We start from the raw sequence: 16,347 nt of genomic DNA, 5'->3' as shown, positions 1-16,347 counted from the left end.
ATTTAAAAGAAGAAGAAGAAAAGAGGAAAACCTAACTTCTTAACTTAATGGGTTCAGTCTATACTTATCCAGAGATTTCTAATAGATTAATCAGGAGTTAATCAGTTAATCCGGTCCTTGTGAATTTTAAATGGCCAGAACTTTTTGAGGCCAAAGACCAATAAGAATTCACTAACCTTGATTTTTCAGAGAAACTCACAGATATAATATACAAAGACAACATTAAAGCCATAACCACTACAGCTTCAGCAAAACCAGTAAAAATATAAGGCGTTCAACTACAAGATTAAAAAGTATGGGCAAACGAAAATGCTTTCACCTATTATGGTAGGAAGAGAATGGTGGGATAGGATGGGGAGTTTCATAAAGAACGTGCCATGTCAAGGGTTGGGGAGCCCTTTTCTCTGGTCACCACCTAAGAACATACCGTAAGTAGGGCCTGCTGTAAGGCTTGTGGTGTATCTAGCCCAGCATCCTGTCACAGTAGCCAACAGGTTAAAAACAGTTTCAGGTTAAGAACGGACCTCCATAACGAATTAAGTACTTAACCCGATGTACCACTGTACAGTTACACATATACAAGAAAGTGCTCTTGTAATAAAATGCCTATGGCTTACTGGGAAGCAGATAAAAATGATCTCCCAAGGGCTGCCAGGAACTCTCTGCTGCTTGGAAAGAGAAAACAAAACAGGAAGAGAATGGGACAGCACTGGCAAGGCTCATCCTAGAACTGTTCATCCTAGAGCTGTCTGTGGCAATGAGTTCTTCAAATAGTAAATTTAAGGCATATCAGAGGCTTGGGAGGAAGGAAAATCACCAGCAGCGTTATCAGTTATCATTGCCATGATCTGGCGGTCATTTGTTTTTTTTACTTACAGCTGGTGCCCTCAGGTGCTGACAGGTAGGATAGCAGCCAGGTCCACTTATTACATCACAAACCCCTGAGGAGCCTTAAGGCGCTTCAGCTTGCCATGTTCCCTCAGAAACTCAAAGACCATCAGAGCAGACAGGCTACCTCAGCGCAGCTGGCCGATGGAAGCCCCTCGCTTGGGAACTTAATGCAGCCCATCCCAAGAAACGATGGCAAGACACAGAAAGCGCTGCAGCTGCAGGTCTAAGCGCCGAGGGGGGCGGCGCAAGAAAGGGAGGAGGGGAAAGAAGAAAAAGAACGCATGCGGCAGGCAGCTAATCAGTAAGAACAACGGTAACCACAGGACACTTGATATTGTCTCTTATTAGTTTCATATTCATCGGCAACTATGAACTTATTCTCTGAGGCACGTGGGATGCTAAAGCAGCATACATGAGTGCACATACGCCCAGAGGGTTTTGCTGGCGCCCACAGGGCCCTGCTCTCCTGCAGAAATTAGGCTCAAAAGAAGTATTGTATTCAAGATAACAGGAGACTTTTTGCAATCCTAATTGTGGTGGGAAGGGGCATTTTTGGCAGGGATAGGGGTGTCACGTAGCTGGTGAGGGATGTTCATCCTTCCTTCCCCAGCTACCTCATAGCACTTCCTGGATATTACAGCTGGAGGGGAAAGGTTAGCTCTTGGTTTCCTAGCTGCATTCTCCAGGGAGGTTTCCCCTCCCCCATTAGGCTTTAAAAAAGCAAAAACACTTTTTCCAAGACAAATTATTGGCTGCAGGGGAAAGAGTGTGTTTGCCATGCATGCATGATGCACAGTTGTGGTGCGTGGATTGTGCTCACAATAGTTTCTCTGGTTTGCAAATGTGCCCACAGGCCCCAAAAAAGCTGGTGACCCCTGCTGTAGAAGAACACTGTTGACTCACAACTTGCACATGTTTAACTTGGCTTAGCAGCTGGCCAGCTGCAATCGCACAAATTAAATGCACACAAGGCAGAAAGCTTAAAAGCTTTCAAGCTCTCAGATTTACTTAGTGGGCTCTGGAATGTTCTGGTCTTGTGAGATCTCCGGTGGCCCCATGGGAGCCTCCCAGAGGGTGAGGGGAGGCAAGGCCCACAGAGTGCACCAGCTTCAGAAAGGTAGGGATGCTTGTGCACAGGCAGTTCCAGGTTGTTCTAATATGCAGTTTTGGCTTTACACACACTCTCCAGAATATAACTTCACTGCAAGTTGTGAGTCAACTAAAAGAGCTAAACTAGCCAAGTACGTGTGCATTTCAAGAATCTCACCTGCTTGCACATTGCCCACAGAAATGTACACAGTGATTTCACTATCACACCTCTAAGCAAATTGTTCTTATCTTTTGTTGCAAATTAGGTATGACTTTTAGACGTCACCCATTTAAAGTGATCCTCCTTAACTTTAAGCCTGAGCTACTCCAAAACAGAACAGCTTCAGGGGAGATCCAGGATATTCTTTGTTCCATTAAGACCAAGGTTCCAGAATCCAATGTATGTTCCTTACTTCAGAATACTATGCTGCCATAGAACATTTATAGCTCCATAGCAGCAGTTGTGTTTGACAGTTTGCATCACAACGCAGCCTCATGTGAACAGGTATCAGGGGTTCTTCACTCATAGGGATTCTGAAGACCTATTCCCACCCGCCCCCACTGACATCACCATTAGTTTTTTTATTCTTCTGGCTGTCAGTCAGAAATTCAACATAATGACTTCAGCTTGCATTGCAGCTGTTAAAGACACAGCCACTCTGCCAGGAAAAGATGGCAACCCTAGTCCCATTCTTGCTAAAACTTTTGTAACACTACTGGATTCTGGGAGGGTTAGCAGCATTACGTTGCCTGCTTCTCTGATAAGCGAATATGCACTCTTCTCCATGAACCAACTCCTGTCTTCTGCAAAGCCAGGAAAGCTGTTGCTGGTCTACAAGCCGCTATCATAGAATTGTAGAGTTGGAAGGTACCCAAGGGACATGTGGTCCAATCACCTGAAAAGCAGGAATCTTAATTGTGTGGCGAAACCCCGGGCCCCGCAGCTCCCTCCGAAATAAATACACAAACACAAGTATATTGGGTTAATGGGATAAATAAGGCCACAACTTTATTGGTTACAGATGTGAATGGTTTGGCTTAGGCAATTGGGTGAAGCAAGACTATATCCTGACTCCTGCCCGTCTGCAGGAAGTCTCATAAGGTCAACCACCAGACGGGGGAGCCCTATGATATACATCAATTAAGAATACCCCCTAGGTCACCGTTGGGGTGGTGGCATGGTCCTAGCCCATGCCCAGGCTTCAGACAGGAACCTAACCCCCGGATTCCATTAACAGGATACCCTTAAAGTGGAGGGGCAGGCAGAGGCAACAACCTCCCGTCCCATAATAAGGCTTACACAATGCCTAACCACAACTCGAGCCAAAAGGCTCGCCACCCTTTGGCTCATATATCTCATCTATCGTATATCAAAGATGGCTAGTATATCTCCTCTTAGTTTCCTCTTTCCCAGGCTAAACATATTCAACCCCCTCAACTGTTCCTCATAAGGCTTGGTTTCCAAACCCTTGATCCTTCTGACCTTCTAGAATAAGACAATGCTATTTCACTTGAGCTGCTTCTACAACAAAGATTTGAACTGTCCTTCCATAGTATCAGCAACCTAAGATAACACTATTATCCAGCTTCTAGAACAGGCACCCCCAAACTCGGCCCTCCAGATGTTTTGGGACTACAGTTCCCATGATCCCTGACCACTGGTCCTGTTAGCTAGGGATGATGGGAGTTGTAGTCCCAAAATATCTGGAGGGCCGAGTTTGAGGGTGCCTGTTCTGGAAGAAAAAAAGAACAACATTGAAAGGTTGTCCTTTTAAAGGAAGGCTGGAATAACCATTTGAGGTATGATTTGGAAGTACAGTGAACCAGCAGCACACTGACTTTCCCTCAAGGAGTCCAGCATAAACTGAAAATTAGTCACACAAATACTCTTGTCTGTGCTTGTGCTTGAAAAACTATAAGGCAGATTCTCCTACACAACCGGGTGGGTCTTGCTTCTGCTGTTTGAGTACTAAAGTACACCAGTGTTTTCCAACCTTGGGCCTCCAGCTGTTTTTGGACTACAACTCCCATCATCCCTAGCTAGCAAGACCAGTGGTGAGGGATGATGGGAATTGTAGTTCAAAAACAGCTGGAGGCCCAAGGTTGGGAAACACTGAAGTACACAATAACACCTCAAGCATGAGAGCTCCAATGCAGACCCACCATAGGCAGGTTATTTATTTATTAATCCATATATATCCCGCCTTTTCTCCAATGAGTTCAAGGCAGTATATATGGTTCTTCAACCACCATTTGCCATGCTGCATGTGGGCTGATGGGAGTTGGAGACCAACAGCTCCTTGAGGACCACAAGTTCCCCATCCTTGCAGCAAGTGAGGCCATTCTACTCAAAGTTGTAAATCTGCCTTTTCAATTATAAACACATTGTGCTCATGTGCTCAACAGGGTATGTCCGCATTACAACCACCTGCCGGTACAGGAGAAAGTAAGAAGGGATCTCCGGGCTGCTATGAAATTGTTTGTCGTGTTAAACAACCAACCACCACAAAGGAATCTCCTCCTTGACTGTGAACAACAACCATCGGAAGTCATCAGCCACAACATCTAAGGGACCAAAACTCTGGAGATGCTGCTGCCTTAATGGCAGCAATGGCAGGCTGTCAATACAGCTACAAATGCAAGTGATTGTGTGATATATTCCTCCAGCTGATAAGTCTTTTTGTTTTGTTTCACCTTGAGCAGAAGTACCCAGCAGTGGAATAACAAAGAATGAAATTGAGAGATATTTGTAATTAACCCTCAAGAATGTTTAGGTTTTTTAGTATTTTAATTAACAGCATTCTTTCAGGGGAAACAGATTATTAGAAGATTATGCTGTAGTACTGAAGAAAGCCTTGAGGGCCCATCTCAGTTGTGCATGCAAAACCTCCTTTAACACTTAAAGCGTTTGGTGTAGGTATGCCATATACAGTGGTACCTCTAGATGCGAATGGGATCCGTTCTGGAGCCCCGTTCACATCTAGAAGCAAACGTAACCCGTGTCTTCGTGTCTGCACATGCGCAGGTCATGTTTCGGCGCTTCTGCGCATGCGCGTGACGTCATTTTGAGCGTCTGCGCATGCGCAAGCGGTGAAACCCAGAAGTAACGCGCTCCATTACTTCCGGGTTGCTGCGGAGCGCAACTCGAACGCGCTCATCCCAAAGCACATTCAATCCGAGGTATGACTGTAGTTTCTCACATTTTATCCTGTACTGAAAAATCTCAACTTTATGCAGCTAAGACTATAGCAGAGATGCCACACTGCAAATAACACTTGCTGTGTCAAAATGAGTTCCATTCACTTCAACAAACTGAAGACAGGAAGTTTCTTTTGAGCCCTATTCCAAGAACACATGGAAACTGTTCTTCCATGAGTAGATCGTAAGTGGATGCTATCTAAATTATATGGCTACATAAAAGGTAAAGGTAAAGGACCCCTGACAGTTAAGTCCAGTCACGAACGACTCTGGGGTTGTAGCACTCATCTTGCTTTACTGGCCAAGGGAGCCGACATTCATCCGCAGACTGTTTTTCTGGGTCATGTGGCCAGCATGACTAAGCCGCTTCTGGCAAAACCAGAGCAGCACACGGAAACGCCGTTTACCTTCCCGCCAGAGCAGTACCTATTTGTCTACTTGCACTTTGACGTGCTTTCAAACTGCTAGGTCGGCAGGAGCTGGGACCGAGCAACCGGAGCTCACCCCATTGCGGGGATTTGAACTGGCAACCTTCCAATCGGTAACACCAAGGCTCAGTGGTTTAAACCACAGCACCACCCATGTCCCCTACATAAGGAGGGACCAAATTCGTGGGTTTCCTTTGGGGATTCTAGGTCTTTCCAAGCTTGGCTCCCTGGTATCTTTTTAATTAAAGATGCCAGGGACTGAATCTGGGATCTGCTACATACATGGAATGTGCTTTACTACTAAGTTATTGTTCCCCAACCTGGAGCCCTCCAGAAGTTATTGGACTCCAACTCTCATCATCCCTGACTGTCAGGCATACTGGCTGGGGTGGTGAGAATTGCAATACAAAACAAGTAGAGAGCAGCAGCTTGCAGAAGTAAGCTATTACACAGTAAAGTATTACACACACATACTGCCTTGTGCAGTATTGACTCAAGAAAGAGCAGCTCCTCAAGGTATATATTTAAAAGGCATCAAATGATGTTCTACTTATATACCTCAAATATTTACCTGACATGGACATCAAATAAAAAAGGAATATTCATGACTCAGGCTTACATTTATATGGCTTTATATTGAGAGATACAATTAATTCAGATAGCTAACATTTTCGGTTGGAAACATTTTGAAAATATAGTACTGTAGTCAGTGGCGTAGCGTGGGGGGTGCAGGGGGGGCCGGCCACACCGGGCGCAACATCTGGGGGTTAGGGTTAGGGGGTGCAAATCCACGGGTTAGGGGGCACAAATTACTTGCCTTGCCCCGGGTGCTGACAACCCACGCTACGCCACTGACTGTAGTTACCAAGTTAAAAAAATACAGGGCTCATTCCAGCTGGAATCAAAAGAAAAAACCTCTGAAGCGTCCATCAGTTTTTTTTATCAAAACGACTTGAGTTCTGTTTTATGGCACTGATATGGTAGATTAGTTCATATGGAGTATAAACATGGATCAATAATGTATCTGTCTCTGGGGCAAAGATCAGGAGAGAATAAGAGACATGATAATACTCCATTATTCTTTTCTTTCTAGACAGATGCTCGTGTAGAAGCTCAATTTAGAAGCTATGAGTTTCTTGTTAGGTAATTTTCCCATTGTACTACCCTGTAGTATGAGTAACACTATCTTCCAAGACTTCTGAATATCCACAATTTGCTCCCATACCAATTTCACTAATCAGCAAAAACATAATAAGAATGTACTCTACTCAGTGCTGTTTTGCACAGCTTGAGTAAATTGAAGGAAATGCAATCATTCAAATCATTCATTCTAGGCGATGTTATTCTCTTCTTCCTCCTCTCATGACTCTTTCAAATTCTCTCTTAAAGTAATTTTCCATGGCTCCCCTCCTGTTTCTGGCATATCTGTGGCAGTGATCATGCCACTGGAAATGAGGAACAAGCATTATGAGGTTAAGAACCATTTGTAAGCAAAGGAACATCTCTAAAGCAGAGGTGAGCAGAAAGTAGATGGGGAGCTACTGCTGGAAATCTGAGCTGATATGCAGTAGATTAGGAAAAGTTTCCAACACCCAATTTGTTTAACATATGCAGTGACAAAACTTTTACCAACCTCGCTTAGGCTGCTGAAATGAAGAAAGCTAACCAGGAGTGGACCAGTGTGTGAAAGGACTTGTGAGCTCAGTATAGTTCTGGTACTGAAATTTCTAGGCACAAAATGTGCTCAGATTAGGTGCTTTGTTCTTTAACTCTAAACGCATCTCTTTTGCATCTTTCTCTGGCAGGTAGATCTTATCAAACAAAACAAAGTAAATCTGACAAGCTTGAAGTGTGTACATTCCTGTTGTAAAGAATCCTTGAACAAATGCCTTATCCCTTACAAACCTCCTCCTCTCACCTGTATGATCAGCTGACGGGGGCCCTTTACCCCCTCTCCCTTTAGAAGAGAGGTCAGTTAGTGTACATAGTGATATCATCTACATAATTCCCTGTTTAAGGAGACCTACCTGGCTTATTCTGCATCCATGCAGGATGGTGGTTAAATAACTCCATGTTTCCTCTAACCTGTAGGCATGTCTAAACAAAATGATCCTATCATTCCAAATGAAAAGACAGAACACCCTTTATTTATGTAGCATAGCTAGAATACTGCAAAAGGCATACCGTTCTGTTCATGGTAGTAATGCTTTCTGATTTAATTCAGACCAGTTCTCCAAGTTGAAATAAAAGATGGGGTTGCAATCCTATCCACATCTACCTGGAACCCTGAGAAAACTAATATATGCATTCAGTGAGAGGGTGTATGAGGCATATTGTACAGGATTATGGACCATTTTGTGCCAAAGCTATGATAGTGACAATGTTTAATACTATAGGGATTTAGCTACAGTGCTACCCAAAAGCATATGGTGAACTTACAGTAGGAGCCTTAAAACTGCAATCCTAGCCATAATTTCCTGGGAGCAAATCTTGTTGAGTTCAATATAGCTTTACTGAGTAGGTATGCACAAGTTTTGTTTATTTCTTTGGAACATTTATACCCCATGTACTAACTGAAGTTCTTGAAGCAGCATACAATATATTTAAAATACAGTAAAATAGACATAGGATTTCTCTGTGAATCTTCTATAAAAATTAGTTGAATCTTCTGTTCTGGTGAAAAACATGAGCTGCATGAAGCAAGGAGGAAATATTAGTTGTCAAAGCACAGTACCATCTTGTGGTACTTAACAGTATTGTTTTGGAGAAATTACCTTGAAACCTATTTTAAATGGATTTTGAGCCACAGCATAAATAGATCTGAGAAAGATTTTATTCTTTTTAAGTATGTCCAGTGCTTTTTTTCTTTAAAATTGTTTAGAGGTATTCTCATTTTGACTCAAGAAAATCACCATTTTATAGTTTAGATCAGGAGAAATAAATACAGTGGTGCCTCGCAAGACGAAATTAATTCGTTCCGCAAGTCTCTTCGTCTTGCGGGTTTTTCGTCTTGCGATGCACGGTTTCCCATAGGAATGCATTGAAAATCAATTAATGCGTTCCTAGGGAAACCGCCTTCAGACCAGGTCCGGGGACACACTGCCTTCAGACCAGGTCCGGGGACACACTGCCCCCGGACCTCTTTTGAAGCAAGGGTTTGCGGGGAGATCGCTTCTCCCTGCAGCCCCTTGCTTCAAAAGAGGTCCGGGGGCAGCGCGAAGCGCTTCGCGCTGCCCCCGGACCTCTTTTAAAGCAAGGGTTTGCGGGGAGATCGCTTCTCCCTGCAGCCCCTTGCTTCAAAAGAGGTCCGGGGGCAGCGGGAAGCTTCGCGCTGCCCCCGGACCTCTTTTGAAGCAAGGGTTTGCGGGGAGATCGCTTCTCCCTGCAGCCCCTTGCTTCAAAAGAGGTCCGGGGGCAGCGGGAAGCTTCGCGCTGCCCCCGGACCTCTTTTGAAGCAAGGGTTTGCGGGGAGATCGCTTCTCCCCGCCGCCCCTTGCTTCAAAAGAGAAGACCCGCTGTCCCCGGGGCAAGCTTCGTTTTGCGAAGCAAGCCCATAGGGAAATTCGTCTTGCGAGGCAACTCGAAAACGAAAAAACCTTTCATTTTGCGAGTTTTTCGTCTCGCGAGGCGTTCGTCTTGCGGGGTACCACTGTACAGTAAATGGACAAAAGTACAAAGATTCACAAAATGTTTAGGGGTATGCGTACCCCTGCCCCCCCAAAAAGCACTGAGTATGTGTATGGGATTCAGTAACTGTGCCACGGCCTCAAACGTTTTAAGAATGAAAAACCTGTTTCAAATATAATTTCCAAAGAAAAAGCTATTGGATCAAATACACGCAATCACACTTCCATTTTTTAACCTGCTGTGGAAACCAAGGCTAAGAACAAAAACAATTTTTTATACTTTTCTTAGACTGCAATCTTAACCCCACTTACATGGGGCAAAGCTGAATTCATTAGGGTTTATTTCTGACTGAAAGTGGTTTGGATTGCAGCCTAATATATTTAATCACTGACCAGTCTGAATGTGCCTAAATACTTTCCAACTGCATTGCACTTTTGAAATTGTGGAATAAGTACAGTACAGGGACAGGGACAGAGCACGCCTATTCCAAAGTTTTTCACGAACCCTGTCTCCCACCGCCGCATTCGACAGCAGCAATTGGCTGTTCCCTGTTTATTTTGGCAGCCATCTCTGTGGCACCGTCATCGACAATGCCAGGACGAGTAACCCGCCGCTTTCATTTCACACACTGGGGCAGGGATGGGGACCCCGCGGCCCTCCCCACTCTCACCCCCACTACCGTCAGGGGTGATCACAAACCAACCCCAACTTCCCCATCGAACTACTTCCCAAACCCCATCCGACTACATCCCCCACTATCCAACTCTCCACGAGCACCATTTGCAACATTGCATGCTGGGAGTTGTAGTTGACGTGCCGACCATTCGCTGGCGCATGACCATTCGTCTCTATGGTAAGAAAGCCGCGCTGACGATACATCCGGGTGCTGTTCTTTTCCCCTCAAACAGCGGAACTAATCCCTCTGACCTTTCGTGGAGCCGGGCAGCGTTCTTTGCGCACGTGGAGAGAGAGAGAGACCGTTGGCGACCCCCCACGCGGAAATGGCCGCGTCGTCCGTGGAGGACCTGCTGGCTCGCGCCGAGGAGCGCGAGGCGGAGACGCAGCGCAGCGTGACGGTGCGCAAGGAGCTGGAGCTGGAGTTCGACGTGGGCAACCTGCTGGCGGTGGACAAGAACCCGGCGCCGCGCGGCGCGGGGGCCGGCTGCCCGCAGCGCGAGGCCCTCCTGCGCGCCTTGGCCCGCGACAACACGCAGCTGCTGGTGGGCCAGCTGTGGGCGCTGCCGTCGGAGCGCGCCGAGGGAGGGGCGGGCCCGGTGGTGGCGCGGCTGCCGGACCCTTCGACGCGGCTGCCCCGGGAGAAGCCGCTGCCCAAGCCCAAGCCCCTCACGCGCTGGGAGCAGTTCGCCCGGCTCAAAGGCATCCGCCCCACGCGGAAGAAGCGCGGCACGCTGGTGTGGGACGAGGCGGCCAAGGAGTGGCGGAGGCGCTGGGGCTACCAGAGGGCCGGCGGGGACCCGTCCCGGGACTGGCTGCTCGAGGTGCCCGACTCGGCCCACCCGCTCGAGGACCAGTTCGCCAAGAAGCGCCAGGAGAAGCGCGAGAAAGTGGCGCGCAACGAGTACAACCGCCTCAGGAACCTGGCGCGCGCCCACCGCGGAGGCGCCTCGGCCGCCGAGCTGCACCCCACGGGCCACCAGGACCGCTCCGAGTTGGGCCGAGTCACCGCCCTCGCCCGCGTCTCCACCGCCTCCGTCGGCCGCTTCCAGCCTCGCCTCCCCAAGGAGCCCCGCGCTCCGCAAAGCGCCCGGGGCAAGAAGCGCCGCTTCGGGCCCGTGTTGGGAGACCTCGACGGGGAGAAGAAGAGGCAGCTGGAGCTGGTCCGGAGCCTGGGCAGCAAAAAGACGCCTCTGGACCTGACCCGCGCCGTCAACAAGCAGCTGCGGGAAGACGAGGCCGAGGCTGCCAAAGCCAAGGGCAAGAAGCAGGGGCAGCGGGGCAAGAGGGGCCGGCGGCAGCAGCAGAGGCCCGGTGGGGCCAAGGGCAAGAAAAGTGGAGGGGCAGCTCGGAGAGGGAAGGCCGGGAGACCGGGAAGTGGTGGCTTCAAGGGGAAACGAAAATGAGCCTGGCCACCAAGGATGACAGGAGCAGCTGCCCCCAGAATGCATCATCTAAGGAGAACTGAGGGCCTCAGCAAATTACAGGACTGTCTCTTAATTATGGTTACTATGTTTAAGAAAACGTGGCCTTGACTTGCAGAGACTTTTTTCTCTACTTAGATAGTGGTCTTAGACCCTCTTGAGAACTTCGTTAGGCCAAAGAAACAAAAGTGGGGCGAGACCTTTATCCCTCCAAAAAAAAAATCCAGACTCTGAGCAATAATACTTGACTGAATTGGAGCTGGAGTGGCCTTGAGAAGGCAGATCTTTTCACTCTGCAAAGAAGAAAAGTTACGTAAGATGTTTAGTGAAGATCTCATGGAGCGTATAATTTCCCAAAAGTTACAGAAATCGAGTTCATTTTTTATTCTATACTGTGACTTGGATTGACAATAGTCATAAAATCATGGCAAGGGTGTGTTGGAATATTTCTAAGGTTCTGCACCATACAAAATATAATCCTAATAGGCTTTCTTTACTTTTAGTGATATCTGAAGAGAACATCTTTAAGAAGTCAAACGTGTCTGAAAATCTGTAATGATGACAATGCGAGTGCAGATAATCCTGCAAAGTAATACGGAAAGAGCAGAGCAATTCCAGACCACATGCATACTTCTTTTTTGCCTAGTAGTTGAATCCAATCCAAAGTTTGATATTACATGGATCTTAAATATTGATGTGACTCTGAGAATTCCTGTGTTTCTTTTGAAAGTCACAGAAGAAACTCATTGATTTGAGTCTAAATTTGTGTTTTATATAAATATTTTATGTTGTATAATAAATAATGTGTCTTCGTCTTAAATTGGGAGCTCACTAACTTAAATTCATAGGTTAGAAATGTTTTTCTCAACTCGTATAAAACCTGGGAGAAACCTGAAGTATGTAGTTTTCAAATAATAGATTCTAATATAGAAAAACCCTACAAGCCTGATTTCTTTTACAATGTTTTAAGTATTCAGGGATTACCATAATTCCATTCTATTAAGAAGACACCACACATATATCCTTGCCTTGAAAATGCTACAGCTCACTCTGTTAAAAACATTTTTATGGATACTTGATAACCTTTATTTGTGAAAAATGCACAGTGTTGTTAGTACAGATTTGGTAGCCTAAGTTTTCATTAGTCATGAAAGACTAAGGTGTCCTTACCTTTTAAAAAGAGGAATGTATATGAAAATATTACTAGTTGTACAGTCTTCTTGAGAGCACTGCAGGAAGGCTGTTCTTATCAGCTGGTCGTATTTGAAAGCTGCTTTCTGCTTACTTAGTGGGTGCTTCCTTCCCGCCTCCCCACTTTCATTCCTATAGGTTCCTGAGCAGCCTCTCCAGTGAGTGGGACTGCTGCTGAACACGTAGCTTTGTCATATGGGGCTGCAGTAGAGGGGAAGGAACTACCTGAAATGGGCAGGATAATCTTTTGCTGGTGGAGTACGATATCACTTTTCAAAGGACGGGACCCCTGCTGAATATTGTGAGCTTTGCTGGTTTGTAATGGGGTCTGTATTTAACTGGGTTAAAATACTAAAGGTAAAGTAAAGGTAAAGGTACCCCTGCCTGTACGGGCCAGTCGTGTCCGACGCTGGGGTTGCGCACCCATCTCACTTAAGAGGCCGGGGGCCAGCGCTGTCCGAAGCTCTTGCGGGTCACTTGGCCAGCGTGACAAGCTGCATCTGGCGAGCCAGCGCAGCACACGGAAACGACGTTTACCTTCCCACTAGTAAGCGGTTCCTATTTATCTACTTGCACCCGGGGGTGCTTTCGAACTGCTAGGTTGGCAGGCGCTGGGACCGAGCAACGGGAGCGCACCCTGCTGCGGGGATTCGAACCGCCGACCTGACGATTGGCAAGTCCTAGGCGCTGAGGTTTTACCCACAGTGCCACCCGTGTCCCTTGGGTTAAAATACTAGTTTAATGCAAATTCCATACCAGGTTACTGTGGCTTTAAAAACCACACATCTGCTCTCTTTCTGACTGAAAATAATACAGCAATTGAATATCTCTGTAAACAATGCAGTTAGTTGCTGCCATTTCACAATATTAGTAAAGCTATTTGTGAAATAGACATGTCTTCCAACTACTTTATTTTTGTACATGGATGCACATGGCTTGCATTCCTAATAATAATAATAAATTTTATTTATATCCCGCCCTCCCCAGCCGAAGCCGGGCTCAGGGCGGCTAACAACAATCAAATAATCCAACAATCAAATAATCCAACATTCTAAAAACATTTCATTATAAAAATTAATTAAAATCAAATTAATGGCAACCGTTGAGCAAAATTCTGTGCAGGTTGCCAGAGGAGGGAGTCAGGCTGGGCCCTGACCAAAGGCCTGGTGGAACAATTCTGTCTTGCAGGCCTTGCGGAAAGATGTCAGGTCCCGCAGGGCCCTAGTCTCTTGTGACAGAGCGTTCCACCAGATTGGAGCCGCAGCCGAGAAAGCCCTGGCTCTAGTTGAGGCCAGCTTAACCTCTCTGAGGCCTGGGACCTTCAAGATGTTTTTATTTGCAGACCGTAAGTTCCTCTGTGGGGCATACCAGGAGAGGCGGTCCCATAGGTACGAGGGTCCTAGGCCGTATAGGGCTTTAAAGGTTAAAACCAGCACCTTAAACCTGATCCTGTACTCCACCGGGAGCCAGTGCAGCTGGGATAGTACCGGATGAATGTGATCTCGAAGCGAAGACCCCATAAGGAGTCTCGCCGCGGCATTCTGCACCCGCTGGAGTTTCTGGGTCAGTCTCAAGGGCAGCCCCACGTAGAGCGAGTTACAATAATCCAGTCTGGAGGTGACCGTCGCGTGGATCACATTGGCTAAGTCAGGGCAAGAGAGATAAGGGGCCAACTGCTTAGCTTGGCAGAGATGAAAGTGCCCACTTACCTGGGAGCAAGCCCCATTGAATTGTAGCAGTGCTATCCCATACATACCTACTCACAAGTTATTCCCAGCAAACTTTCTAGTTTGCTATTTTTAAACGAAATGTGATTTCAAAATACAGAACTCTAAATGTTCTGGAAAAGTTGTAAGTACTGGTGCACTTACACCAAATCTCTTGAGAGTTGGAGAAGGTAACACAGCAACAGGCAACTGGCAGCCTGAGGCTCAGCTCACCTTGCCACCAGGACTTCTCCAGGGCTTTTTTTTTTCCAGCTGGAACTCCAGCACCTCTCAGGTGGGCACCATTGCCGTTATAACAGAACAAGCCCTGGTTTTACCACCTCAAACTTCTATCTTCTCAGCGGCAAAGATATCACAGTAGCTTTTTCCTGCAAGAGCCAAGACACAAGTACTGAAGTTTGTACCTTCCACAAATGCAGTTCCATGGAACTTCAGAATCTTAAGAGTTGGAAGGGACCCATGTAGGGTCATCTAGTCCAACCCTCCGCAATGCAGGAAACTCATCTAAAGCATCTATAACAGATGGCCATCCAAACTCTGTTTAAAAACCTCCAAGGAAGGAGAGTCCACAACCTCTCAAGGGAGGCTGTTCCACTGTCAAACAGCTCTTACTGTCAGAAAGTTTTTCTGTATGTCTAGTCAGAATCTCCTTTCCTGGTACTTGAAGCCATTGGTTCGAGTCCTACCTTCCAGAGCAGAAGAAAACAAGCTTGCTCCATGTGACAGCACTTCAGCTATTTGAAGATCGCTATCATATCTCCTCAGTCACTTCTTTTCCAGGCTAGAAGTTCTTGATATACTCAGTGAGATCATTTATTCATTATAGATCAGTACTGCTGACACTGATTGTCAATGGCATTCTGGGATTTCAGATGGGTCCTCAGCCCTACCTGGAGACGCCAGGGTCTCAGCCGGAGGACCTTTTACCTGCAAAATATGGGCACTCACTGAGCTGTAGCTAGTACCCATTACATTCCAACAGTCTCTTATTTTTATTCAACTTATACACTGCCCTATACCCTGAGGTCTCAGGGCCGTTCACAACAAGACCACAACATATAAAATCAAACCAAAAGCAGTAACCCAATAACCCACCCCCAATAAAGCCACATTCTAAAAGGGTGTTGGATGTAAATCAGATTAACCAAATGCCTGGTTAAAAAGGAATGTTTTTGCCTGGTGCCTAAAGGTGTATAATGAAGGCGCCAGGCGAACTTCCCTGGGGAGAGCATTCCATAGACAGGGAGCCACTGCAGAGAAGGCCCATTCTCATGTTGCCACCCTCCAGACCTCTGGAGGAGGCACGTGAAGGAGGGCCTCAGAAGATGATCTCAGGGATCAGGTAGGTTCATATGGAAAGAGGTGGTCCTTGAGGTATTGTGGTCCTGAGCCATTTAAGGCTTTTTAGGTAAAAACCAGCACTGTGAATTGGGCCCAGAAGCTAATTGGTAGTCAGTGCAGTCGGACCAGGATCGGTGTAATATGCTCACACTGTCATGCTCGGGTGAGCAACCTGGTCGTTGAATTCTGCACTAGCAGAAGTTTCCGAACCGTCTTCAGAGGCAGCCCTATGTATAATGCATTGCAGTAATCTAACCTTAAAGTTACCAGAGCATAGACAAGAGTAGTTAGGCTATCCCTGTCCAGATAGGGGCATAGCTGGGCCACCACCCGAAGCTGATGGAAGGCACTCTGGGCCACAAGGCCACCTGAGTCTTGCAGATAGAAGTGAACTGATGTGTGCAATCACTGCAGGCTACTGTTCACGTTCTGGGTGAGTGGGGGAAGAGTCCTTTTGACTGGCTCACAAGTCATCTGTAAGTTACTGGGCGTAGCTATTTATGCTCGTCCTGCAACTTTCGATTAATTCATATTATGGCTCTTGCCCTGTTAAAAATCAGTTGCTGATCGTCAAGACGTTTCTTACATGCACCAGATTTTCTTGAACTAAAACAATCACCAATGCCTTCTTTACGATATAAAGAAACAAAAAACAATTTTGTGGAAATGCTGTTTTTGAGACTGAATGTTCTATCTATTCACAGTGCTTCAAAATTTGGTTTCAGTTTGCAAGTAAAAACTTGGAAATGAACTTCA

The 16,347-nt window shown here is 46.4% G+C and overlaps 1 protein-coding gene and 1 long non-coding RNA gene across 2 annotated transcripts; both read left to right on the top strand.

Moving 5' to 3' along the window:
- Nucleotides 1-977: 977 nt before the first annotated feature.
- LOC308481199 lies at nucleotides 978-4,622 on the top strand. Its single transcript, XR_013988525.1, has 2 exons — nucleotides 978-1,204; nucleotides 4,387-4,622. It is a non-coding gene; the product is annotated as an uncharacterized lncRNA (long non-coding RNA).
- Nucleotides 4,623-9,923: 5,301 nt separating this feature from the next.
- Nucleotides 9,924-12,135, top strand: RRS1 (ribosome biogenesis regulator 1 homolog). Its single transcript, XM_081013805.1, has one exon. It carries the CDS (start codon nucleotides 10,235-10,237, stop codon nucleotides 11,312-11,314), a length of 1,080 nt encoding a protein of 359 aa, XP_080869931.1. The 5' UTR covers nucleotides 9,924-10,234; the 3' UTR covers nucleotides 11,315-12,135.
- Nucleotides 12,136-16,347: the final 4,212 nt, after the last annotated feature.

This window comes from Podarcis pityusensis, assembly GCF_964106645.2.
Source record: "Podarcis pityusensis genome assembly, chromosome: 7".
NCBI classification, from domain to species: domain Eukaryota; kingdom Metazoa; phylum Chordata; class Lepidosauria; order Squamata; family Lacertidae; genus Podarcis; species Podarcis pityusensis.
Note: the sequence above shows the minus strand (reverse complement) of the source record. Positions and strands in the feature narration are given on the sequence as shown.

Coding starts and splice junctions, on each gene's coding strand:
- RRS1 (XM_081013805.1), top strand. CDS start 10,235: ATGGCCGCGTCGTCCGTGGAGGACCTGCTGGCTCGCGCCGAGGAGCGC.